Below are 27,089 nucleotides of genomic sequence, written 5' to 3' on the forward strand. Positions count from 1 at the left end.
GTCAAATGGAAGTTTCATGTTTAATTCTTTGAGGAAATTACTATTTCCATAGTTGCTACACTAGTTTGCTTTCCCACCAGCAGTGTATTAGGGTTCCCTTTACTCCACATCTTTGCTAGCACTTGTCATTTGTTGATTTGTTGAGGGTAGAAAATCTGACAGATGTGAGGTGATACCTCTTTGCCATTTTATTTGCATCTCTCTGATGATCAGTTTCTTTGAGCATTTTTGCATATGTCTCTTGACCATCTGTATGTCCACTTGGAGAAGTGTCTAGGTTCTTTGCCCATTTTGTGATTGGATTGTTTTTCTTCCTTTTGTTAAGATGTATGAGTTCCTTATACATTTGGTTATTAACCCTTTTTCAGATGTATCATTTCCAAATATGATCTCCCATGCAGTGGGCTCTCTTTTCATTTAGTTGATGGTGTCTTTTGCTGTTCAGAAGAATTTCATAAATTTCTACATTTTTATAAACAAAGACCCAGCAATTCACTCCTATGTATATACCCTAAAAATCTTACATGTGATCAAGAAAATGTCTTAGAATGTTTACAGAAGAATTGCATTTAAAAGTCCAAATTTTCATCGTTAGGAAAACAGGTAAATAAATTGTCGTTTATTAAAACACTACAGAGGCCCAGTGAATGACATTCGTGCACTGGGGGGACAGCCCGGCCTGCTCCCTCTTGCAGTCCGGAACCCCAAGGGGTCCTTAGGGCTGCCGTGCAGGAGATGTTCTCACCACTGCCACTGCACTCGCCAGCCGTGAGCCTGGCTTCTGTATAAGCGGTGCCCCCGCTGTGGGAGTGCACTGACCACTAGGGAGCAGCTTCTGCATGGAGTGTCTGTCCCCTGGTGGTCAGTGCATGTCATAGTGACCAGTTGTTCTGCAGTTTGGTCGATTTGCATATTAGGGTTTTATTATATAGGATGAGTAATGTATATTAGTGAAAATAAATAAACATTATATAGAAATGTACATAAACGTAATATATAAATGAACATTATGAACAAATGTAATACTATAATACAATAAACCTTAGAAATATATTTTAGTCCCAGAAGACTACATACATTATGACAATATTTATAGAAATCTCAGATACATACAAAACTAAACAATATATTGTGTATGCACTCATACAGAAATGGTAACACTTATTTTTTAAGCAAGAATATGATCAACACAAAATTCAGAATAGTAAATACCTCTGTGAATGAGATATGGGATTAGATAGGAACACAGAGATAAACCTAAATTAATGGTACCATTGAGATATAAAATAGTTTGTACAACATTACTTGTGATATCTCAGAATTGTAATAATTTTGTATATCTTAAACTGTTTCCCAAAGTACCTACTGTACACCTAATCTCAGTGGATGTTGTTTTTTCAATCACCTTTGGAGTTGCATACTCAAATCAATTTGGAAAATATTGCAAATGTTTCTCACCTCTAAAGTTTAACAGATCACATGGGCATATAAAATGCTCAGGGAAAACCTGCGGCAAAGTAACACATTTAACGTTATTTAACTTAGTGTTTTCAAATTTATTTGACCTAAATGGCAGTCATGAATGTATACAACTTAGATCTCCCTTCAGGAGAGAACTTGTGGCAAGGAGGGTCTCGAAATGCTGTACTTTTAGGATTCGCATCAAAGCTCTGTTCCTTCTGAACCACATGTACCAGAACCAGGCCTTTCTTGATGAATGTACAACTCTTCTCTTTTTTAAAAAAAATTAAATTTATTGGGGTGACCTTGGTTAATAGGATCATATAGGTTTCAAGTATACATTTCTATGATACGAGATCTGTATATTGCAATGCACACCCACCACGCTAAGTCAAATCATCTTCCATCACCATATAGTAGGCCTCCAGCACTGGCAATCACCACACTGCTGTCTGTGTCCATGAGTTTCTGTTTGTATCCCACATACAAGTGAAATCATATGGTTCTTAGCTTTTTCTGAATCTCTTATTTCACTTAGCATAATATTCTCAAGGTCATCTATGTTGTTCCAAATGACAGTATTTTGTCTTTTCCTATGTCTGAGTAGCATTCCATTGTATATGTGTACCACATCTTCTTTATACAATCCTCTATCAAAGGACATTTTGGCTGTCTCCATTTCTTGGCCACCGTGAATAATGCTGCAGTGAACATAGGGTGCATCTATATCTGTGAATACATGTTTCTGAATTTTGGGGATAGATATCCAGGAGAGGAATTGCTCTATTGTCATATGATAGCTCTATTCTTAAGTTTTTGAGGAATTGCCAGACTGTTTTCCATAGTGGGTATTCCAGTCTACATTCCCACCAGCAGTGAATGAGGGTTCTCTTTTCTCCACAGCCTCTCCAATATTTGTTATTGCTTATCTTATTGATAATAGCCATTCTAATGGACAATATTCTCTAGGGGCTGCCCAGATGCCTGGCCAAGACTTTCAGAATTGCACTGCCATCTGAGGGTTGCTTTCTACCAAATCCTTTTTCTTCGTTTCTCTTTTCAAAGAGTCAGATCTGTTTTGAGCATTGTGGTCCAAAAGCTCTCCTTGCCTACCTGATCTCTTTCCCATTTTATATGCACAGGTATTTCCCTCCATAAATATCTTCACTTTCAGCATCATTTTGGAATCGGATCCCCAGAAGACCCACGCTTACTAGTACACAGTCATAAAGTGTGTGTGTGTTTTTCCATAACAACACATAGTCCTTGGAAAACATACTGTAAAATGCTGTTTTAAGCCAAACTTTATTGCTACCAAGTGAGGGAATTATAAAAACATAAATGTTTATTTATTTGTTTTAGTTCATTCATACTTTTATAGTAGGAAAATATTTTTAAATGATGTATATACCCCCTTTTTCCTTCGATTCCTTTGTTCTTTGCTTTCAGAATGAGGGCTGTGGAAAAATAATCCACAATGCCAAAGTAGATCGCTATAATATTTTTTATTAAGTAACTTTGCCATCCTGTTTGCCACCTTTTTATTTCACTGCAGCATGAATTCAAAGCAAGGGCTCTAAGGAAGAAAAAAATTAAATATGTTTTGATGTAATTTATTGTATTAAATATTATAGTTTTATACATAAATCAAATAATTCATTATAACAATCTTAATTCAAACTGATGAAAAAAATCCACAAAGTAGTTATTGCTTATTGGGTATCACAAAATATTCTATGCCTCACAATTAATACATAACCAAAAACATTTTTAACAACCTCATTCTTTTTAAATTTAAAGAAAATTCTAAAGAATTTAATGAGTGTGGCAACTATGGAAGAAAATAGTACAATAAACTAATAAAACTGAAGTCTCGCCAACTTTGAATTATGTAACTAGCAGTAACCTCATGGGTATCAAATCACAAATAATTTTTCCAGGGTAAGCAAATAAAATGTCAACAATATATAAAATATCTTAGAAAATCATTCATTCATTCATTCATTCATTTAAATAGGCTTATTAAACTCTTAGATAACTATGCTAGGTAATATAGATTTTTATGGAATAAGCCTCAAGTCTTGAAACTTGCATAAGATAATCTAACAGAGAACTAATTTTCAAGTACTTAAGACAAGGACATATTGGCTTTCAAAATTATGATTTGATTTTTATTCAGAGTAATTAAATAATTCTTTGAAATGGGCATATTCAAATCAAGATGACTAAACTCATTTCTTTAATGAGATGAAGTTTAAATGAACCTCTCTTCATAAAGCATTCATATTGGATACTTTTTAAAATGCATTTGTCTTAATGGTTTCAAAATGTCCTTCCTCAGGACTCTTGTAGGGGAGGCTGAGTTAACAGCCTATTATTATGTACTCCTTACTGAGCTGTTAATAGCTTTACAGTCATTCAAAGAATACACCTGCTGCTCATAAAAACATTGATGTTGCTACAGGATTTGGCTGGGTTTTAATATCCTGTATTTGCAGTGACCTTGTAGAACCCATACTGATCTGATTTTCTTAGAAAAAATAAACAAGAGTCTATTTACTTGAATGTATCTATGGAAACATAGAAAATAATTTGATTACTATAAGGGTTCAAATACTTCAAAAGCTGTTTCTCTTTAACAGTTTAACTTTCTTGGTAATTTGTTATATTATATGTGTTTAGATTATTGTTCTTGAAATTCTGTCTTCTCAATTTATATATGTTTAAAAAGACAGGCTTATAATCATATTCATATATATATATATATATATATATATATATATATATTTAATTAGAACTGATGACCCAAATAATATTAGAAATCTTAACATTTCCATGAAATAATTGAAAAAGTAAAAATGTTAGAATTCACTTAGATTCTCTTCAAACCTTTAGTGATAGAAAATCATACTTCTATAATGAGAAAATGTAAAGTTTTAGCTGAGGAAGTATTCTGCCTTTCTTCATGGTTGAATGCAATATAAATTGTTTTTGGCTAAATTTCAGTTGGCAAAGAAAAATTGCTCCCAGAACCTGTGTTTGGTCCTTCTATTTCACACAAGGACATTTAAAGCAGACAGTCAGGGCAATCATTACTTCCATATGCCCCTTTATTCTTGTGATTCCATGGGTAAATCACAGCAGGTAGATGGGTGACATATTTCTGTCCTATCTAATTTAGTTATACCTGAACGTGTACAGCTATTACAACTGCTATCAAAAACTCTATAGTGTTTTTCCTCCTATTTAGTGAATGATGCATCCTAACATTTTTATCTTAGAATGTTTAACAAGTTCCTATTTTTAAAAGACCACACTATAGTGCTTCTGAAAACTTAATTCAACTGTTGATTAGTTCAATGAGCTAGCAGTGAAAGTATTTTATTAATGTCATCTACAATATGAAAAACAGACAGAGGTGGCTGTTAGGAGTATAGTCACTCTTAGCTCCAGAAATGTCACATTTGAGGATTATTACAAGCAATTATTTTTAATCTCAGAATGGTCCCATTGTACTGCTGAAGGCTACATTAACAAATAGTCAACTGGTCATGTCCACAGGTACAAGTAACTGATTGAGAACCAAGTAACTGATCCTAAAGGAGGGTCTGTCATCTGAAGAAATCTCTAGACATTGGTCTTATTCTCACATATAGAGTTCAACTGCACACCAATCACCTAAGGCTTCAGACACCAGGAATTAAAAGAAAAAAGTTCCTGTGGTTCTGGGTGATTAACTTAGTAAATACCCAACTTAATTATTAATTATACTAGAGGCCTGGTGCATGAATTCGTGCACAGGTAGGGTCTGGCCAGCCTGCCTCGATGATGGCCAATAGGGGCCGGGCTGGTGGAGGAGGAGGGGATGGAGGAGGTCAGCTGGCCGGTCCCACCCCCGATGGGCTGGTTGGCTGCCGCAGTGGGCGTCATAGCACCCAGTCATTCCAGTTGTTCCGGCGTTCCAGTCACTGGCTTTTTATCTACACTAATAAAAGACAAAGATGCTAATTGACCGTACCTTCGCTATGCCCCAAGCCACACCCACCAGCCAATCAGAGCGACTATATGCAAATTAACCCAACCAAGATGGCAGCTGGCAGCCACAGAGCTAGAGCAAGCAGGAGGCTTGGTTGCCGGGGCGATGGAGGAAGCCAAGCTTCCCACCTGCCCTGAGCTGGCTGTGGCCTCGGCTCATGGCAACAAAGTTTCAATTATAGAAGACAAATAAATCCCAGATACCTGCTTCCAGCCAGCCTCCACTGGGGCCTTGGGTGGCTGGGGGCCGTGGCCAGCCTGCAAACAGCCATCCCCCCCTCACCCAGGATGGTCACACCCTCATGGGATGAGGGTCCCTGCTGGGGACCTTGGGCAGCCTGCAAACAGCCATCAGCCACTCACCCAGGCTGGCCACACACCCCAGCAGGACCCCCCTCCCTGAAGGGGTGTGACCAGCCTAAAAATGGCTCTCAGCCCCTCACTTAGGCTGGTCAGGCACTCCAGCGGGGACCCTCACCCTGATCAGGGACATCCTTCAGGGAAAACCAGCCGGCCCCTACCCATGCACCAGGCCTCTATCCTATATAATAAAAGGGTAATATGCAAATTGACCCTAACAGCAGAACCACTGGGAATGACTGGTCACTATGACACACACTGACCACCAGGGGGCAAATGCTCAATGCAGGAGCTGCCCCCTGGTGGTCAGTGTGCTCCCACAGGGGGAGCTCTGCTCAGCCACAAGCCAGGCTGACGGCTGCCAGTACAGCAGTGGTGGTGGGAGCCTCTCCCACCTCCTCAGCAGTGCTAAAGATGTCCAACTGCAGTTTAGGCCTGCTCCCCGCTGGCAAGTGGACATCCTCCGAGGGCTCCCGGGCTGCCAGAGGGATGTCTGACTGCTAGCTTAGGCCTGACCCCCTGGGGAGTTGGCCTAAGCCAGCAGGTGGTCATCCCTCGAGGAGTCCCAGACTGTGAGAGGGCACAGGCCGGTCTGAGGGACCTCGTCTAGTGCACAAATTTTTGTGCAGTGGGCCTCTAGTATATATATAAATAGTGTAATTATTTAATTACTAGAGGCCTGATGCATGAAATTCATGCAAAAGTAGGCCTTCCTTCCCCCAGCTGCCGGGACCAGCTTCCTTCAGGCACCAGGGTCCTGGGCTTCTCTCTGGCTGCTGGCACCCGGGACCCAGGCTTCCCTCACAGAAGGAGGCCCCACTCACCTGCTGCAGCCCACCAGCCGGTGGCCTGGGTCTCCCTCTGCGGGGTGATCCTAGGGGGATGACCAGACCCCCGACTGATCCCATCACACTCACCTTGTGATTAGATAAAATATGTGGTCCTGGATTGTTGTCCAGATGGTTGTTCCACTGTTTGGCTGTTTGGTTGATTTGCATATTATACTTTTATTATATAGGATAATTCATACTATATATTTTTTATATTAATGATGTAATTCCCATCCACAAAATCAGCATATAGTTTATTATTAAAATACTAGAGGCCCGGTTCACAAAATTCATGCACTCAGGCAGGGGGGATCCCTCAGCCTGGCCTTTGCCCTCTCACAGTGCGGGAGCCCCGTGATCGATTGCCCCAAAGAGATAGACCCTGTCCACCCACCTGGGGCTCTGCAACTGATCGCAGCACAGAGGGAGGCCCTGCCCACCCTGCCAAGGCTCTGAGATTGATCACCATGCACAGGGAGGCCCTACCCACCTAGCTGGGGCTCAGCGATTGATCACCACGCAGAGGAAGGCCCTGCCCACCCTGCTGGGGCTCCATGATGGTGGGCCCCCCCTGACCTCTGACCAATCACATCGCACCCACCTTGGCTGACCTGATGCCAGTGTGTGTCATAGCATGGTTGTCCAGAAGGTCGCCAGGACGGTTGTTCTGCTGTTCAGTCGTTCAGTCGATTTGCATATTACACTTTTATTATTATAGATTATGTCCTACTCCGACAGATGTTTCCACAAACTACATGGCCATGTATTTAGTAACATTAACAGCAACAATAACCATTCTATCTCACATTTCAAGAGGAGGTTCCAGTTCAGACAGGCATTCGTACTTGATCCGTCACAACAATATTGTGAGGCAGATGGAGCTGAAGTTTTTATGTTCACTTTTTATCTGAGGAGTCTGTAGCTCAGTGATGTTCTGACATGCTTAAATTCATCTGTCTTCTGAGTCACAATAGACAGCCTTGTTTCTTCAAACTCCAATCCAGTGCTCTAATTAGTAAGGTCACTCAGTTTATCAGTAAATGTAAAAGATCCTGTGGAAACTATATCAGAATTAGAAATTTTGATTTAAAGCCTTGAAAAGTTCTTAGTCTATTGGTCTGCAACATAAATATCCTCCTAAATGCAAGATGATGGAAAAATTGAAATGAGAGTGCAAATACAGGAAAATAGTTTATCTCATTCTTTCTAGTTTGCCTTCATAGAAGAGCTTAGATACATAATGTAATTGTTGTTATAGAAGAAATATCCACTTCATTCTTCTTAATGGGCCTCTTTTTTTACACTGTGAAAAGAGGAGGCAAATAGGTTTCTTGATATCGGTGGTATTTGATAACTACTCAAAATCCCATGAAATCGTAACAAAATATAATGTGCTTAAATCTGTGTTAGACTAAGTACTTTGAATTTCAGAGTTTCTTATACCATAGTTGTGGATTATTTATGTTATATAGAATCTACATTAACTTTTTTACATCTGTGTCTATATGAATGAAAATGAATACAAAATCTAATAGTACATGAAATTCTAAGTGATATGTGACTGCATTGCATGCATATTTAACCTTGGAAGTTACATACTGTAATAAATAACAGCTCAGAATCAGAGCTAAACTCCCTGGATTCAAATCCCAGCTCTACCACTAACTTATTGGGTGACGTTGGACAACTTACTTGACCTCTCAATACTTGTTTTTCATCTTTAAGACTTATTTTATAGTGTAGCCCCTGAGGATTTTTCTGAGTATTGGGAACACTTATGGAGCCCGCAGCATAGTAAGTACTATCAAAGTGTTAACATAAAAAATATTTTTTAACCACATTATGTTCCATTTATACTTTCAAATGACTTGTTTCAACCAATTTAACCTGTCATTTCAAGCTAAAAATATCATAATCCTTCCAAATATCAGATAATTGGGCTATTTAAGTTAATTTTTATGTGTTAAAACAGAATCTTCAAAATTCCGTCAGCCAATCTATGACAAAAAAATAGGATAATTAACTATTCCATATTAGATTGGGGACTATGAATTGCAGATTAATATTCAATCTACTTGTTTCAGTTACCTATTACTGCATAACAAACTATGCCCCAAAATGTAGTGGCTTAAAAATAATGATATATGTGCATTATATCTCATAAATCTATGGGTCAGGTATTTGAACGAAACACAGTAGGGGCAGCTCACCTTTGCTCCACAATTTCTGGGACCTCAGCAGGGATGATAGAAAACAGACTATGGGCTGGAACACCTGGTGCCTGGCAGTGCATCATCAGCTCAACAACCCCTTTTTCCCCTTCTTCACCCTGCTAACCACCTCTCTCTCCTAGGCTACTCCAATTGGCTATCTTGCGCTTCCACATAGCTTGACAGTGTCAGGCTGGTCCTACTTCTTGGATTGCAAGACAGACTCAAAGACAAAAATGGAAACTGCCAGTTTTCTCAGAGACTGGGCCAGTAATGGGCAGCTCATCACTTCTATCCTACTTTATGGTCAAATCCGGTTATAGGATAGACCAGATCAAGAGGAGAGAGAAGAAACCTGACTTTTCAATGAGAGGAGTATAAAATAAATTTACAATCATTTTGAATCTGCAATTCCTCTTCATTGTAGACCTGCAAAATATTACATTACTAGAGGCCTGGCACACAAAATTCATGCGTGGGTACAGTCCCTAGGCCTGGCCTATGATCAGGGCCATCTTCCCCGGCTACCCGCAGCAGGCCCCACACCCCTGCCACCACCCACCCCTGGGTCCCCATTCGCCATCGAGTGATCTGTGCCTAACAGCCAAGGGGAGGGGTGCCTGCTTGCCAGCCCCACCCCCTCCACAGGTCGCTCTCTGTGTGTGGGGTGGCTGGCAGGGCGGGGGCCTTGGTTTGGCACCACCCACATCCCCTGCCACCCACCCCCAGTTTCTCGTTCACCATCAGGCTATCAGATCCTGCCGGCCAGGGAAAGAGATCAAGAGGTGGTCAATGCGCCTCATAGTGATTGGTCCAGCAGTTATTCTGATCGGTTCACCATTAGGGTCAATTTGCATATTACCCTTTTATTATATAGGATGTGCTTTTCTTCTAATTTATAGTAACTTAAAGATAGCTATTTCTCAGTACTGGGCTAAAGCAAATTTATTATTTTTGAATATGTATATAATTCTAAAAATTCAAAGTCTATGTAAATATTTATATCTGGGAATATAAGGCAAAAAAATAGTTAATTTCTAAAAGTAAAGCAAAAAAAAAAGGAAATGTAAACTTCCTGTTGTCACAAATGGCAATCTTATATTACAATATATGTATATATCACATATTTTTTATCCAAACATCCATAAAAGGACACTTAGGTAGTTTCCATGTCTTGGCTTGTGTGAAAAATGCTAGACAAACATAGGGGTGCATATATCTTTATGCATAAATGTTTTCAAATTGTTTCAGATAGACACCCAGAAGAGGGATTGATGGGTCATATATGGTAGCTCTATTCTTAATTTTTTAGGAACCTCTATACTGTTTTCCATAGTGGCTGTACCAGTTTACGTTCCCACCGGCAGTGTGAAAGAGTTTCCTTTTCTCCACAACCTCATCAACACTTGTTATTTCTTGCCATTGATAATAGCCATTCTAACAGCTGTGAGGAGGTATCTCATTGTGTTTTGACTTGTATTTCCCTTATAACTAGTGATGCTGAGCATCTTTTCATGTATCTGTTGGCCATCTGTATATCTTCCTTGGAAAAGGTTCTAGTCAGGCCATTCTGAAATGTGCCAGATGATATCCCATTGTGGTTTAAATTGGTATTTCCCTCATGATTATTGGGCATCTTTTCATATATATATTGTCCATCTGTATGTCCTCTTTGGAGAACTGTCTATTCAGGTCCTCTGTTCATTTTTTTGTTTTGAGCTGGGTTGTGGGTATTTTATTTTTTGTTTGTTTGTTTGTTTTGTTTTGTTTTGTTTTGTTTTTGGTGTTAATTGTGTGAGTTCCCTATATATTTTGGATATTAACTTTTTATCAGATGTATCATTAGCAAATATCTTCTATTTAGTAGGTTGTGTTTTCATTTTGTGGATGGTTTCCTTCAATGCACAAAAACTTTTTAGTTTGATGTAGTTCTATTTGTTTATTTTTTCTTTTGTTTCCTTTGTCTGAATATATATTACTAAGAGCAATGTCAAAGAGTTTACTGCCTATATTTTCTTCTAGGAGTTTTGTAGTTTGGGTCTTACATTTAAGTCTTTAATCAATTTTGAGTTTGTTCTTGTATATGGTATAAGAAAGTGATCCATTTTCATTATTTTGCATGTGACTGTCCAGTTTTCATAATACCATTTATTGAAGTGACAGTCTTTACCCCATTGTATATACTTGCCTTCTTTGTCATAGATGAATTGACCATATAGGTGTGGATTTATTTCTGGATTTTCTATTCTGTTCCATTGATCCACATGTCTGTTTTAATGCCAATACCATCCTGTTTTGATTACTATAACCTTATAGTATGCTTTGATATCAGGTAGTATAATACCTCCAACTTTGTTCTTCTTTCTCAAGATTGCTTTGGCCTTTGAGGTCATTTGTGGTTCCATATAAACTTTAGGATTATTTTTTCTAGTTCTGTAAAAAATGCCTTTCATATTTTGATAGGGATTACATGGAATCTATAGATTGATGTGGGTATTATGGACATTTTGATATTAATTCTTCCGATCCATGAGCACTGTATATGCTTCCATTTATTTGTATATTCTTCAGTTTATTTCATTACTATCTTACAGTTTTCCAGGTACAGGTCTTTTACTTTATTGGATAAATTTATTCATAGGTGTGTTTTTTTCTGATGCAATTATGAAAGGGATTGTTGTCTTTATTTCTCTTTCTGATTCATTATTGGTGTATAAAAATACAACCAGTTTCTGAATATTAATTTTGTATCCTGCTACTTTACTGCATTCATTTGTCAGTTCTAATAGTTTATTTGGTGGAATTTAAGGGTTGTCTATATGTAGCATCATATCATCTGCAAATAATAACAGTTTTACTTCTTCCTTTCCAATTTGGATGATTTTTATTTTTTTGTTTGATTGCTATGACTAGGACTTTCAATACAATGTTGACTAACAGTGGTGAAAGTAGGTACCTTTGTCTTTAGGATATTCTTGTCTCTTATGTTAGGCAAAATGCTTTTAGCTTTTCCCAGTTGAATATGATGTTAGTTATGAGTTTGTAATATATTATCTTTATTATATTGAGGTATCTTCCCTCTATTGCCACTTTGCTGAGAGTTTTTATCCTAAACGGATGCTGGATTTTGTCAAGTGCTTTTTCTGCATTTATAAATATGATCAAATTATTTTTATCTTTCATTTTATTTATGTGGTATATCACATTAATTGATTTGTGGGTATTGAACCAATCTTGCACCCCAGGCATGTATCCCATTTGACCATGGTGTATGATATTTTAATATATTGCTAATATTTTGTTGAGGATTTTTGCATTTATGCTCATCAGGCATATTTACCTATAATTTTTTATAGTGTCTTTATCTGGTTTTGGAATCAGAGTAATGGAAGCCTTGTAAAATGAGCATGGGAGCCATTCCTCCTCTTCAATTTTTTGGACTAGTTTAAGGAGGGTGTATTAATTCTTCTTTGAATGTTTGTTAAAATTTAGTTGTGAAGTCATCTAGTACAAGACTTTTGTTTTTTGGGAGTTTTGATTGCTGATTCTATTTTGTTAATATTCTCTGTGGTAGGATTATCTTTTTTATCCGAAATTTAATTTAATTTAGTACTTCATCATAGATAATTTTCTCTTTTTCTAATTTAATTACAAAACTACCTTGTGTATATGAGTAAATAAATAATATATAGCCACTGTTTGAAAATGATACAGAGTAAAATAATATTTCTGGAAAATGAGCTTGCTCTGCCTTGAATTACTCTACTTTTATTTAATGCTGTTTATTGTCACTTACATATTTAAAAGTTTCTTTGGTTTCAAATACTCACATTGGAACTAGAAGAAATGTGTGTGTGTGTGAGAATGTGTGTGTGTGTGTGTGTGTGTGTCCATGGTCTGTAGGAAACTGTCAATTACTGCAATCTCTTTATTAGTATTATATTACTTATTTTCTTTCAATGATGAGATATACCTCAGTTTCTAGTTACAGTATCTTGATAAATCTATTTTATTGTATTTTATTATAAATCTTGAGACATTCATTTGATGCACATTAAATACTGTATTACCAGTCCTCTGAGGAAATTCAACATCAATGAATTAGATTATTGACTGAAAATATTGAGTTATTCAGAGCAAAATGGAATACTTCTCAATTCAAGATAATATCACTTATAATGAAAGTTTAAAATCTCTCTTTTGGGAGGTGGGACTATGTTTCTTGAAACTTGAATCATGAGTTGTAGCTCTACAGGTTAATCTTAATGAATGCCTTTGTTTTGACTTTGAGTAAAACAAATACATTTATCATAAGGTCATAATTAATACCCATAGACAAATATAAAAAAATATTAAATTCCAACATGTTGACAAGATTTAAATTAGAAAGAAAAAAATGAAAAATAAATCTACAGAAAGTTTTTTTCCTATTCTAAATGCTTGTATATTTAAATAAATTTCTGCTTCCTTTTCAATGCAAGAAGCAGCTCTTACATCACCATGTTTTGTGGTGGAGTTGGACAAATGTACTACTTATTCAATATTCACAAATGATGTTTTTCTGTGAATGCTTTTCTACAAAGCACTTTATCATATTCTACTGGCTTTCTCACTCTAGTGAAATTCTACCCATCTTATTCATTTTATTTTTTCTTAATTTCTTAATCTACATTCCAAAATTAGGTAGAATTAATCAAAGCACCATGCATGTATTGCCTTTCTAGTTTATGCCAGTTCATTCAGCCATATTGTTCTAATGATTTAACTTTGAAAATGTTCAGCTGATATTTGGAATACCATTTATATTTGAAGAAGTCCACATATGTGTATAAATGTTTCCAAAGATACTTAGTGTGTTTTCATTTCTCAGTGGCACTTATTGCTAACTTATCCTAATTTTTGTCATAAAAGTTGTTTTAACCAGCTTTTATGTAGCTACTAGAGGCCCGATGCACAAAATTTGTGCAAGAGTAAGCCTTCTTTCCCCCGGCTGCCGGCACCGGCTTCCCTCTGGCACCCTGGACCTGGGCTTCCCTCGCAACCCTGGCTTCATCCAGAAGGTCATCCCAGAAGGATGTCCAGTCTAATTATTATATTATGCTTTTATTATTATAGATATTACCTGACCTAAACTACTACCTTCAGCAGGAATTTGCAAAATGTTCTAAAAAGGTTAAGTTTAAACTTAGTGTACTCCTCAAATCTACACTAATAAAAGACAAACATGTAAATTGACTGTACCTTTGCTATGCCTTAAGCCACTCCCACCAGCCAATCAGAGTGACTATATGCAAATTAACCCAACCAAGATGGTAGCCGGCAGCCATGGAGCTGGAGCGAGCAGGAGGCGTGGGTTGCCCCAATGATGGAGGAAGCCAAGCTTCCTGCCTGCTGTAGCTGGCTCTGAGCTCCTCTCAAGGCTACAAAGTTTCAATTATAGAAGGTAAATAAATCCCAGAATAAAAACAAAAAAGGAGTGGCTGGGAGCTTCCGTCACCGGGGGGGGGGTGGGGGGGGGGGGCTTGGCCAGCCTGAAAACTGCCCTCAGCCCCTCACCCAGGCTGGCCAAACCTCCATGGGGTGAGGGTCCCCACTGGGGGGCTTGGTCAGCCTGCCAACAGCCATCAGCCCCTCACCCAGGCTGGCCAGGCACCCCAGCAGGACCCCCACCCTGAAGGGGGTGTGACCAGCTGCAAATAGCCATCAGCCCCTCACCTAGGCTGGCCAGGCATCCCAGCGGGACCCCCACCCTGATCTGGGACACCCTTCAGGGCAAACCAGCCAGCCCCCACCCATGCACCAGGCCTCTATCCTGTATAATAATGCTATATAATAAAAGGGTAATATGCAAACTGACCCTAACAGCAGAACAACTGGTAATGACTGTCACTATGACACACACTGACCACCAGGCGTCAGACACTCAATGCAGGAGCTGCCCCCTGGTGGTCAGTGCGCTCCCACAGGGGGAGCTCTGCTCAGCCACAAGCCAGGCTGATGGCTGCCAGTACAGTGGTGGTGGTGGGAGCCTCTCCCACCTCCTCAGCAGCACTAGAGGCCTGACTGAAGCTTAGGCCTGCTCCCCGCTGGCAAGTGGACATCCCCCGAGGGCTCCCAGGCTGCCAGAGGGATGTCTGATTGCCAGCTTAGGCCCAATACCCCTGGGAGCAGGCCTAAGCCAGCAGGTGGTCATTCCCCAAGTTGTCCCAGACTGCAAGAGGGCACAGGCGGGGCTGAGGGACCCCCCGAGTGCACAAATTTTTGTGCACCAGGCCTCTAGTATTCTTATAATAATTATAATCTTTTTTTAATTTTCCCCTTTTAAATAAAATAGTTTACCCATCCTTGATATCCAAACAAATAGGAATTCCTTAAATGTCTTATTCTCAGCTACGTACATTTTCTCCTTTTCTGCCTGCATGTTATTTTGCTGTCACTGAATTTATAATTCTTATAAATTATTTTTTAAAACTTTAAAAATGAATTAAAAATTTTAAAGGTATTTGTTTATGATATACTTTTAAGAAATGCATGTAGGAATTTTGAGATAGAAGTACTTCCTTCAGAAACAGGCATCAAGCTTTAAACACTTAATTTTTGTTTGAGCATCATTATAAGTAAGAGCAATAAAGCCCAGAAGAAAAATCTATATCCCATCTATACCAAGGTAGGTTACACAAAGACAGATTGGAAAGCAAACACTGTATAAATATTAAGACATATCCATTAAAAGATATTTCAGTACAAATATGAGGTTTTTTTCAAATGTACTGTTTTGTAAAATATTTTTGGCAAGTAAAATCTTGGCTGTTCTCCACACTGTTCCTAAGAAAACAAGCCAGCTATACAGACATAATATTATTGCATTTTTATTACAGAAGTACTAAAAGTTAGTAAAAGAGGTTTTCTCACATCTCATTTGAATTGTCATTAATATATTTCGAACTAATTTTAAACTGCTAAAACAATATATATAACTTAAAAACTAAATTGATAGAGCAATTAATTTGTTAATTTCTTTATTCTATCATTTGGCTAATATGTTATGAGAGCCTACAATATGTTACCCACATTACATTAAGCAGTGGGAATAAAGTGGTTAATAGGCAAGCAAATGACATATAACATTTTTATTTTTTTAATATATTTTTATTGATCTCAGAGAGAAAGGGAGAGGGAGAGAGAGATAGAAACATCAATGATGAGAGAGAATCATTGATTGGCTGCCTCCTGCACAGCACCTACTGGAGATGGAGCCCACAACCCAGTCATGTGCCCTTGATGGGAATCAAACCCAGGACTCTTCAGTCCACAGGCCGGCGCTCTATCCACTGAGCCAAACTGGCTAGGGCAGACATCCAACATTTTTAAAAAGACTTCTTATAGCATCTGCAGGACTAATTTAAGGCACAAGCCTATTATTTCCCTATATTAAGTTCATCACCTATTGATAATGGCTTCTTAAAGAAAGAAATATGCTCTTATATATCTGCTGTAGCCTGTATAGTGTTTTACACATTGTTTTGCTTTTTACTTACAACAAGCCTGCCCTTTTGAGATGGTATAACCTTCTCAGTTTTCATAAATGAAAATTAGAATTCCATTGATCTGATCCTAACATCAGTGTTTCCTAAGGGACCCACTGTAATAATTTGCCATTTTCCCTAACAGTAATTTTACCCACTATTTCAAGCAGTTAATGATCTACATATGTTATCTGCTTTCTGAAAATCAGTTATGAATGCTTAATTCTAGATCAATATTTTTCTACCTTGGTGCCATCTCCTACTCTTGCTCAACATTATTATTCAAGGAATGCATTTAATTTTCATTTTCAGTGAAACAAGGTACACATCAGAAGGACTATAAGAAGAAATCACTTGAATGTATTTCAAAGTGATCTAGGGTTATCTCCTGTGTGGGAATACTGGGGATAATCAAGAGTTGATTGTAGTAAATTATAGCCATGGGATACTAAATGGCACTTCTCCAAAAGTGCAGTCAGAAAGTAGTTGTGTACCTAGAATGTCTACTTCTACATTTTTCTTACTTATGCATAATTTGTCTTTTTTTTTATTATAAAAGTAGCCATTTTTTACCTAAGAAAAATATTTCAGAACACTTCACCTAATAGGTTAGAACAACCTACCAATTAGCTTCTTAACCCCTTCTCTCCTCAAATTAAAATCTCCGTCTGTGTATTTAGATGAATGTGAGAAACAAAAGCAACTCTCCTGGTAACCAATGACAGAACCCAACCCCAATGATTATTTAAGGATGTCAGAATGTAGAATCCAAGGCAGAGCAGACCATCCCAGGTTCAGTAAAGCAACAACCAAGAAAGATGAGTTTATTTAACCTCAATACAGTTTCTCTTTCTGTATCTCTTCATTGTGGATTCCATTTCATTGGAGAAGAAATCTCTAATTATTCTAGCTTGCTTTTATCTCTGGGCAATCAGCTTTGTTGGGGACAGTCCCATCTTCCCCTGACGTTGTTGTTAACTTAGATCTGGATTCAGAAGAATCAGTGTGAGCTGCAAACCTTCCCATTTGTGCTCCTACATTGGAGCAGCAGGTTTAGTAGTCCAGCTCCTGATGACATGTGACCAGAGCTACACCAAATATCCCCTATGTTAAATAATCCAAGTATTCCTTTGTGGATATCAATTAATAGACAGTTATTAAACACTGTCTACGCATCCAACAAGTGTCATTTATGTCTGTGTTCAATATTATATTGTTTTCTCAGGAATCTGTAGTTTCAGTCTCCTAGCCAGTAAAACAAGAACTTCATTAGGACATGGCTTAAAAAAAAAATGATTGTGGTAGTAGAGTGCTAATTTTAATGGCACTTTCACATACTGTTTATTTTAACTTGGAATGACTTAAAACGATAAAGAAAAATCCAGCCCAGCCAGCGTGGCTGAGTGGTTGAGTGTCAACCTGTGAACCTGGAGGTCTTGGTTGGATTCCCGGTCAGGGCACATGGCTGGGTTGCGGGATCCCCCATAGGGGATGTACAAGAGGCACCCGATCAATGGTTCTTTTTCATCATCGATGTTTCTCTCCCTCTCCTTTCCTCTCTGAAATCAATAAAAATATATTTAAAAAGAAAAATCCAACAATCATTTAATTGTCCTCCTAGTACTGTTCTGTGAATAAGGCCGTGCAGGTTACCTTTATACATCTAAAGTTCTAAAAGACACTCCTGGACTTCATCAAACAAATTCCATTCCCAACTCTAACCATTTCATGTTCCATGAAAGATTGGGTGAGTTATATTAAGCCCACCTGGTTTCCTAGAATCTGTCTATATAATATAATATCAAAAGAATAAAAATAAAAGCAGAATTATTGGAAGTGTTAACCATAGTAGAAAATAATATTATGTTTGAAATAACTAGTTGAAATTCATGTTGAAAATTGCTTCTGCCATTGAGGAGCTATTTATATAAAAGTATTTTAATGCCATGAAATCATTACTCTATGGTTCACAGGATATCTTAAATGTAAAGTTATTTCTATTGATTAGCTGGCCAAGAACACAAAGTATTAAATAAATGACGTTGACTCAAAGTCTAATGTATACGTATACTTGCCCTGGACATACCTTCCTAAACTGAGTATAGTGAAAAAGCACAACTTGAATGGAAGCCACTGATTAGTTATATGACTTGCTTTGGTAAGTTACTTATTCTTTCTGGACAAGTTTCATCATATACTAAGTGAGAATAAAAATATTACCAGTTCTTTTTGCTTCACAGGATGATTATTGTATTAGATAAAGAATGTGTGTGAAAATAACTAATAAGTTGTAAAGCATTGCATAAATCATCATTGTTATGATTGCTGATATATATATATATATATATATATATATATGTAGAAAAAAAAGGTTACAGCTCAGCTGGTGTGGCTCAGTGGTTGAGCGTTGACCTATGAACCAGGAGTTCCTAGTTTGATTCCTGGTCAGGGCACATGCCTGGATTGCGGCCTTCTCTCCCTTCCTCTCTGAAATAAATAAAAATATATTTTAAAACAAAGAAAAAGAAAAAAAAGGCTACAACATAATTTTAATAACATATATGATTCTATTAATTTAAAATTAAAAATATAAAACAAAGAGGTAATACATTATAGAAATTCCACTGGACCCAAAGACTTTAAGAGAAAGAAAACCAGCTAAAAGATGACCACTATGCGTACCTGTTGAATCTACTTCCATAACTGAGAATGGTAAACTCAAGAGAGTAAGATAGGAGTGATGAGAATGAATCACAGCAGAGGAGAGGAGACTTGTATTTCTCACATAAAAATATAGAATTTAATTGCTTAGGTAGAACTTTGGTGATTATGTAAGCAAAATCTACTAGAGTATCCTAGAATCTTACACATAGTAAACATTCAATGAATGTGTGTGAAATAAATGAATTTTCTATACGAGTAAATCAAAGTCTTGAAGGTGATTTAGCAAAGTAAATAATAGAACTAGAACCAAGATCAAGACAAAAAAAAAAGACAATTCCAATCCAGGATTCTCTACATGCTGCCTTTTTATATATGCCATGTTTCCTCTCATTGTAGCCAGAAACAGCCATAAAAACTGGGAATCTGAGCCTTTCTCTTCATTGTTACAGTTTCAGATCGAATGCTAAAAGGGCCCAGAGTCTAGTAAGAGAATCTCTTTTAGTTACTGTGAAGAGTTGACACTGACAGAGATAAAGCTAGGTTAAGAATTCTAGATAAAAGAAAGGTTCAATGCGACAGATTAGACTCCCAGAAAAGCCTCGATTTCTAACAGCTGGGGAGGAGCAAATAAATTAAACTGCAGAATCTGCCCCAGGAAGAGAACCATAAGAAAAGGTGAACATCTCTAGACAACAATACATGTGTCTCCTACTTAACAATGCCCTATGTTCATACTGTTAGCTTCTCAACTATTTTTTAATATACGTGGATTCATATATAGGAATTGTATATGTATTTACTTTAGGAAATAATATAGATAACAGTATATTAAAGTGCATTGTTACTAAATTTTTCATCCATAATTAGTGTTATGATCTGTGTTATCCAAGGAGAGGTAATACAAGCTATTTCACTTTCAACACGCAGTAATGCAGAAGACCAGCAGTGCTCTCAGGAATGAGCACCCACTGTTCTACCCACAGGCTAGTATGTTTTGCAAACCAAGAGGTTATGCCTTTGGAGCGTCACTTTATGCCATTTACTTACTGCTTGACAACCTGCCTTGACTCATAAACCTGTGCAAATAATAATTCTGGGTCTGCCACAAAAAAATTAAAAATCATAGATTTTTGGAAATAAATGAATTCTTAGAAATTATTAATAATATTAATAATATATAAAAACTTAATGGAGTATAAATAGCGCAGTATTTTGAATTTGTAGATTTATATTATGTTTTTGAAAATGCATACATTTGACTCTTAAACAAGGTGGGGGTTTGAGATGCTGACCCTTGGGCAGTAGAAAATTCACGTATTTGACTCTCCAAAAACTTAATTATAGGAATTCCTTGGTATCCAGGGGTGACTGGTTCCAGGATCTCATACATACCAAAATCTGCAGTTACTCAAAGTCCTTTATTTAAAACTAGGGGCCCGGTGCACGAAATTCGTGCACGGGGAAGGAGGGGTCCCTCAGCCCAATCTGCACCCTCTCCAATCTGGGAGCCCTCAGGGGATGTCCTACTGATGGCTTAGACCTGCTCTGCTCTCTGCGGACCTGCCTGCTTGACGCCACCATAGGCCTGGTGTCTGCTCTCTGTAGGGGCCTGCCTGTCCTTCGCCGCTGGGGTCAGGGGCAAGCAGCGCCCTGCTGTCTTCTCTCTGGCTCGCCACTGCAGGGGCAAGCAGGACCCTGGTGTCTGCTCTCTGTGGGGGCCTTGCAAGGGACTGCTTGCCCCTCGCTGCCACGGCCAGTGGCCAGCAGGGCCCTGCTGTCTGCTCACTTGCTGCAGGGGACATTCCCACCCCCTTCCTGGCCGCTTGGGTGTGCGCCAGCTTGGAGTGCCTGGGTCCTAGGGATGTTCCCACCCCAAGCCCAGCCGCTTGGCACCTGCAAGCTTAGGCCGGACATTCCGGACTTCGGCCATTCAGGGCCTATGCACAGGCCTACAGGCTCAGAGCGGCCTGGCTCCAGAGGACGCCTATTCCTGTGACAGGGCTGTGGCCAGTTTCCCCTCCTGCTCCCAGCCACTCCTGCTGGGTTTCCCCTCCCGCTCCCAGGCGTCGTGGCGGGTTTCCCTCCTGCTCCCAGGGCACTCAGGCGGGTTTCCCCTCCCGCTCCCGGGCACTCAGGCGGGTTTCCCTCCCGCTCCCGGGCACCCTGGCGGGTTTCCCTCCCGCTCCCGGGCACTCAGGCGGGTTTCCCTCCCGCTCCCGGGCGCCCTGGCGGGTTTCCCTCCCGCTCCTGTGCACCCTGGCGGGTTTTCCTCCCGTTCCAGGGCACTCAGGCGGGTTTCCCTCCCGCTCCCCGCCGCTCAGGCCGGTTTCCCTCCCGCTCCCCATCGCTCAGGCGGGTTTCCCCTCCCGCTCCCGGGCGGGCGCTCAGGCGGGCTTCCCCTCCCGCTCCCGGGCGCTGTGGCCGGTTTCCCTCCTGCTCACGGGCACTGCCCATTCCCCTCTGAGCCACTGCCCCTCCTTGCAGCCGCTGTGGCTGGGCTTGCCCTCCCACCTACCACCTCCCACCTCCCACCTCTGCAGCCTTGGGTCCATTTCTGTCCTCGAGGCCTCTACTTAGCTTTCTTCTGTACCTCTTGGCCTCCATGTTGTCCTCAGTCTTCCCTCGCAACTGGTATATGCAAATTAACTGCCATTTTTAGCTTCTATAATTGAAACATTGTATCTTTTGGAGCTGTTGCTTCAGGAGCTCAGAGCCAGGCGGCAGCAGGCCTGGGAACCTTGGCTTCCTCCGTCACTGGAGCAAGCAAGCCTTATGTTCCGCTTCAAGCTGCCTGGCTGCCGGCTGCCATCTTGGCTGACAGTTAATTTGCATAGGATATGCTGATTAGCCAATGGGAAGGGTAGCGGTCGTACGCCAATTACCATGTTTCTCTTTTATTAGTGTAGATGCTCTAGAACAATGTATTCTGTAGGCCTCCTAACTCCAAGGATCCCAAACCACAGATCAAAAATACTATTTTCAATCCATGTTTGCTTTAATCCATAGTTACAAAAACCAGGATATGAAGGACTGTATATTTATTGAAAACATCCAAGTATAAGAGAACCTGCCTTGTTCAAACTCATGTTGTTCAAGGGTCCACTGTACTGAAAACTAATGAGTTAAGCATGAAACACAAGAAGTTAGAAGACAGCATAATTAACAAAAGGGAAATACAAAGAAGTAAGAAAATAATTTATAGTAAGAACAGATATTAAAAGTAGTAGAAAATAGAGAAATAATCAGAGAGCTAAACAAAGGCAAAAGTTGATTCAAACCTCTAGAAAGCTTGACAAAGAAAAAAATACAAAAAGAAATAATATTAAGACTGAGCAGAGGATTTTAATATGGGTTTAACAAACATGAAAAACATTTAAGAGAGTTTTATGAACAGTAAAATGTATTACCTAGCAAAGTTGAAGTTGCACGTGCCATACAACTAGCAATTCCATCATGGCAAACTCCAGAAAGACTCACACACCCTGTGCAAGCATGTTCTGAATTCAGCCTGCCAGGAAGAATAAAGAGATCTGGGTGGCTCTGTGGCAAAGCATAGTCTCTACCTGGTAACAGTTACATTGAACTGGAGTTGATGTGTCAGCAACAAGTCAATTAGCCTAAATCCTGGGACAATAGTACCTGTGCTTGTCATGGGTAAGTGCTAATTTGGTTTCCCAAGAGCTTGGAAACACCAGGAGGAAAGAGGGCTGCTATGCACTGGGAGGAGGAACTTTGGGGCCTGCTGCTTTCTGAGCCCCCTCCTCAGCATGCTCACAGGTAGCAAGAGGTAAGACAAGGCAGCAGCCACCACACTACTGTGATTTAGGCTGAGGAACCAGATAGGCACACTTCCTACCTGAGGATTTTTATTCCAGGGATGTAGCTACAAATGCACTTTTGTATCTAACAGCAGGAATGCAAAAAGCTGTTTGCAAAAGGTGTCCTTTACTCCCTGAAACTTTACTAAGTAAGAAATTACTATTCCCCTATGTTTTGGTGAAACAACAAAGACCTAACAGGTCATTATGGGGCCATTCCTAGAGCAAATTTTTGCGTTTGTGTCTTCTCTTCTCTCTATGAGGATAAGACTAAATTCTTTTTTCCATGCTTTAAAATTCTTCTCTCAGTCATCACTTCAGAATACACCATAACTCTTACGTTGCAGAAAGTTTTGTGAAAGGTGGAATCTTTTCTTCTTGTATGTGAGACTGAAAAAATCCAAAACATTTTGAAAATTTCACCAGAAATTATATTATCTCTTCTACTAGTACACATTTTTTTCAGCAATATGGGTTTTATACCCCAAGTTATAAAGGCCTTGATTTTAGAAAATCCTTCTGTAAGCCCAGTGGTCGGCAAACTGCGGCTCACAAGCCACATGCGGCTCTTTGGCCCCTTGAGTGTGGCTCTTCCTAAGCCTTAGGAGTACCCTAATTAAGTTAATAACAATGTACCTACCTATATAGTTTAAGTTTAAAAATTTGGCTCTCAAAAGAAATTTCAATCGTTGTACTGTTGATATTTGGCTCTGTTGACTAATGAGTTTGCCGACCACTGCCTTAGCAGATGATTGCTGCCATCAATGTTTTTATAGATTTTATTTCCTTGGATTTTATGCTAGGTGGATATTTATTTACTTTCTAATCTCAAAACTACCTAGAGATAAGTTTACATTTGTCTCTTTTGTCTTTTTATTTAAAATTTGCTGTTATTAACTCATATTTTCTTTGTACTTCATGCTAATAAACAGATCTATTATTGGGGGTATAGGGCAAATTCAATTCCTCAGCTATACACAGAATAACCATGTGGCATATAAGATTCTGACAAATAAAGCCATAAAAATTTTAAATGATCTTTAAGATGAGGGTTTTTTTTCTCAAAAGTAGCTTAAGGGAAAGAATTTTCATAGTTCTAAATCTTAAAGCATCACAAGCAAATAAAAATGCAGTTTGATACATTTTACATGTGTGTAGATTTTTATAACTTCATTTGTTAGTTTGGAAGATCTCCTGAACAAGAGATTTTTAGAAAAAGGCTAAATTTTGATGGGTATATTATAGATAGAATTATAATCTGCTGTTAGTGAGGAGATGTAGTTTGGCAGTTAACTGCAGGTGACTGGGAACCAAGCCTCCAGGCCTGCCTATGATTCCAAAAGTGTGGTAAACCTTTCATACCTTCCTACGTCTTCGATGCTCCTTCAGGAGAACACTATATTTAAATCTATCTTACAATCACTATGTAACTTGTACATCTTTAAAAATAAACTGTGGTGTCTGGGACAGGAGTCAATTCGCTCTCACGTTTATGGTTTCGTGTTTTCAGTTGACTCAACTTGAGTTGTTAGTACTGGGGAATCACTGAGTTTCAGGACCAAGCAATTGATTTGGGATAAAAGATTTTGAACTTTAGAAAGCAATTAATTTATGTTTCCTTTCACCCACAGGTCTACCCACGGATAGCGCCGGCATTTTGGCACTACCTGTGGGTAGACGTGAGTAGCGAGTACTTGACTTCTCCCACCCTCGCTCTTGGCTCTCTGCTGGTGTGGTCTGATCTGATGTGCCCATTTTGCTCAAGATGCAGCTGCCATTCTGTGCAAACATGCTCTCACACCACCATGCCTCAGAGTTGGGTCAAAAATCCAAATCACCGAGAATACAAGTGAAGTTTATATAAGATTAATCATGCTTCTTAATAAATTTCCAAATCAAGACCATATCATATGTATCCTAATGATAAATAACTAAGTGCTAAATTATGGAAAACCATAATTATACCTCTTTTTAATCAACACTTTTGATATTCTGGGCATAATTCCTCAGCTTAACTTTGTATGCATCTAGGAAAAATTAGAATAACTGCATCATTTGCATTTTCTTCTTTTCTGTCCCTAGGAGCATGAGCAGCTCACCTACTCCTCCACCAGGTCCAAGGCCCCCAGTGTCATCATCACAGGTCTCAAGCCAGCCACCAAGTACATGTTCCATATCCGAGTGAGGACTACAGCAGGATACAGTGGCTACAGTCAGAAGTTTGAATTTGAAACAGGAGATGAAAGTAAGTTTCACACAAGGTATAGAGTAAGATGTTCATTTAGTGCCATTCCAATAGTGAAAATCTAATATCCTGATAGTTAAGAATCTAATGTCCCAAAATTTTAGTAGTCTTATCAAACAGAATTCTGTTCATGCAAATGGTCATATGGCCATGTCGGTTAAAGTTTTACTGTTATCCATGTAATATGACCCCAATATGTCTCTTCATGCAGAATTCATCACTTACACTATAACACAGATTCTCAGCAGGTGGTGTTAGCCTAAATGGTCTTCAGTGTTGGCATCATAATATGAGGCTAGTGAAAACTTGGGAGAGAATAAAGCCATGGGAAAATGATTTTAGTAGTTATTTCAATATTTTGCAGCTTTGGCTTATCTCAGTTACACCATTGAAATGCACATTATAAGTTTAAATGTAGATGCATGGGCTTAATTAGAAATTCAAATTAGTTCCATTGCCCCAACTCACTGACAACCAAAATGGGAGATGAGGGACTGAGGTATTTCAACATCACATAACGTATGTGTTGAAATGTCTTACTCATTCTAAGCCCACCTCCACCACTGAATTCTTTTTGGGGCTTTAATATTCATCTTAATGCTCTCTTTGTATATGGGTGGCTCTTGCAATGATCCTGAATAGAAAAATGTCTAAATATCTAGTCATCATTGATAAGAATTCAAAAATAGAGAATTTATTATAAAATTATTTATGAATAATGGTAATAATAGCTACCATTTATTGAGCCTCTAAAAATGCCAGAAATGATGTGAAGTATTTACATGTATTATCTCATTTAAACTTTTCACCCTTCAAAGAGACAAGTATTATTTTCCTAAATTAACTTGTGAGAAAACAAAAGCCTAGAGAAATTGAGCTTTTTGTTTAGATTCATGCAACTGGTAAGAAACTAAGCTAATATTTTAGGGAGGTGGTCTGTACTCTTAATTGCTCCATTATCTTGCCAAGTCCTTTCATTTGAATTATTAATAACGCTAATGGTAAGACCACTAATTAGGCTACATTTTTTTCTCTAGTTTATCACTTCCTCAAAGTGAAGCTACTCGGGTTTCAAATTCTGTGATGGAGCAAATGTTTTGTTTGTTATTTTTATGCTGATGAACAATATTGATCCATAAGAAATTCTTTGGTATAACTATATCTAACGAAAGAGTGAAAAAAGCACTGACTTGTTTAATTAAGAAGGGACACAGTGTTGGGAGAGTAAACTAATGAGTAAAAAGAATACTTATGGCCTGGATGTTTAATATCAGTGATAGTTATTTATAATTCTGCTGGAGACTATTGTCTTTTCAAGCTAGAAATTATTGGGACAAGAGTGTAATTATCACAAAGCATAGCTCCATAATAAAAAGCATTATTAAAATACCCAAAGAAGTGTTCCTGCTATGTTCTGTTGACTATTTTTTTCTGACCACATGTCAAGACTTAGGCTAAGTACAAAGCCGAGGATGCAACTCAAGGCAAGTTTGCTCCAGGGAAAAGTCTCATCATTGTCCTATCACAGCTATATCTATTTCTTCCCTGCACCCAGTTCTCTTACTATATTTTACATAGAAAGAAATTAACTTAACTTCTCAAAAGTATGACATTTTGAATATGATTTCATTGAGTTAGAAATACACTCTCAAACAAACTCATAAACAACTGAAGCTAAATAAGTTGTTTGTGTTCATCTGGCACTTCTAGACAAGGCAATCCAGTTAATAAGAAAACAATAAGGTCTGATATTAATTTGATTTGAATTCTAAATTTCAACTCATACTTTTAGATGTTATATAAAAGAAAATACTTTGAAATTCCTTAGCTGAAAAGTCCTATACTCACCAATGACCCAGTACAATATTTATTCTTTTGGCAAAAAATGTAGAGGACGCTTACATGTGTGCCATTCTCTGAGTGAAGTTCTGGGGATAAAA

The 27,089-nt window shown here is 38.6% G+C and overlaps 1 protein-coding gene across 4 annotated transcripts in view; it reads left to right on the forward strand.

Moving 5' to 3' along the window:
• The window catches only part of EPHA6 (EPH receptor A6), a 945,921-nt gene that overhangs the window by 592,837 nt on the left and 325,995 nt on the right, over positions 1-27,089 (forward strand). For all 4 annotated transcript variants that reach the window (XM_070406043.1, XM_070406044.1, XM_070406045.1 and 1 more), the window contains one exon: positions 24,987-25,149. In XM_070406043.1, coding sequence (XP_070262144.1) covers positions 24,987-25,149 — 163 coding nt within the window. The remainder of the gene's footprint in view (positions 1-24,986; positions 25,150-27,089) is intronic.

The sequence above is a fragment of the Myotis yumanensis genome, unplaced genomic scaffold (assembly GCF_028538775.1).
Source record: "Myotis yumanensis isolate MYYU_CA2020_CCGP unplaced genomic scaffold, mMyoYum1.0.hap1 SCAF_2, whole genome shotgun sequence".
In the NCBI taxonomy this organism is placed as follows: domain Eukaryota; kingdom Metazoa; phylum Chordata; class Mammalia; order Chiroptera; family Vespertilionidae; genus Myotis; species Myotis yumanensis.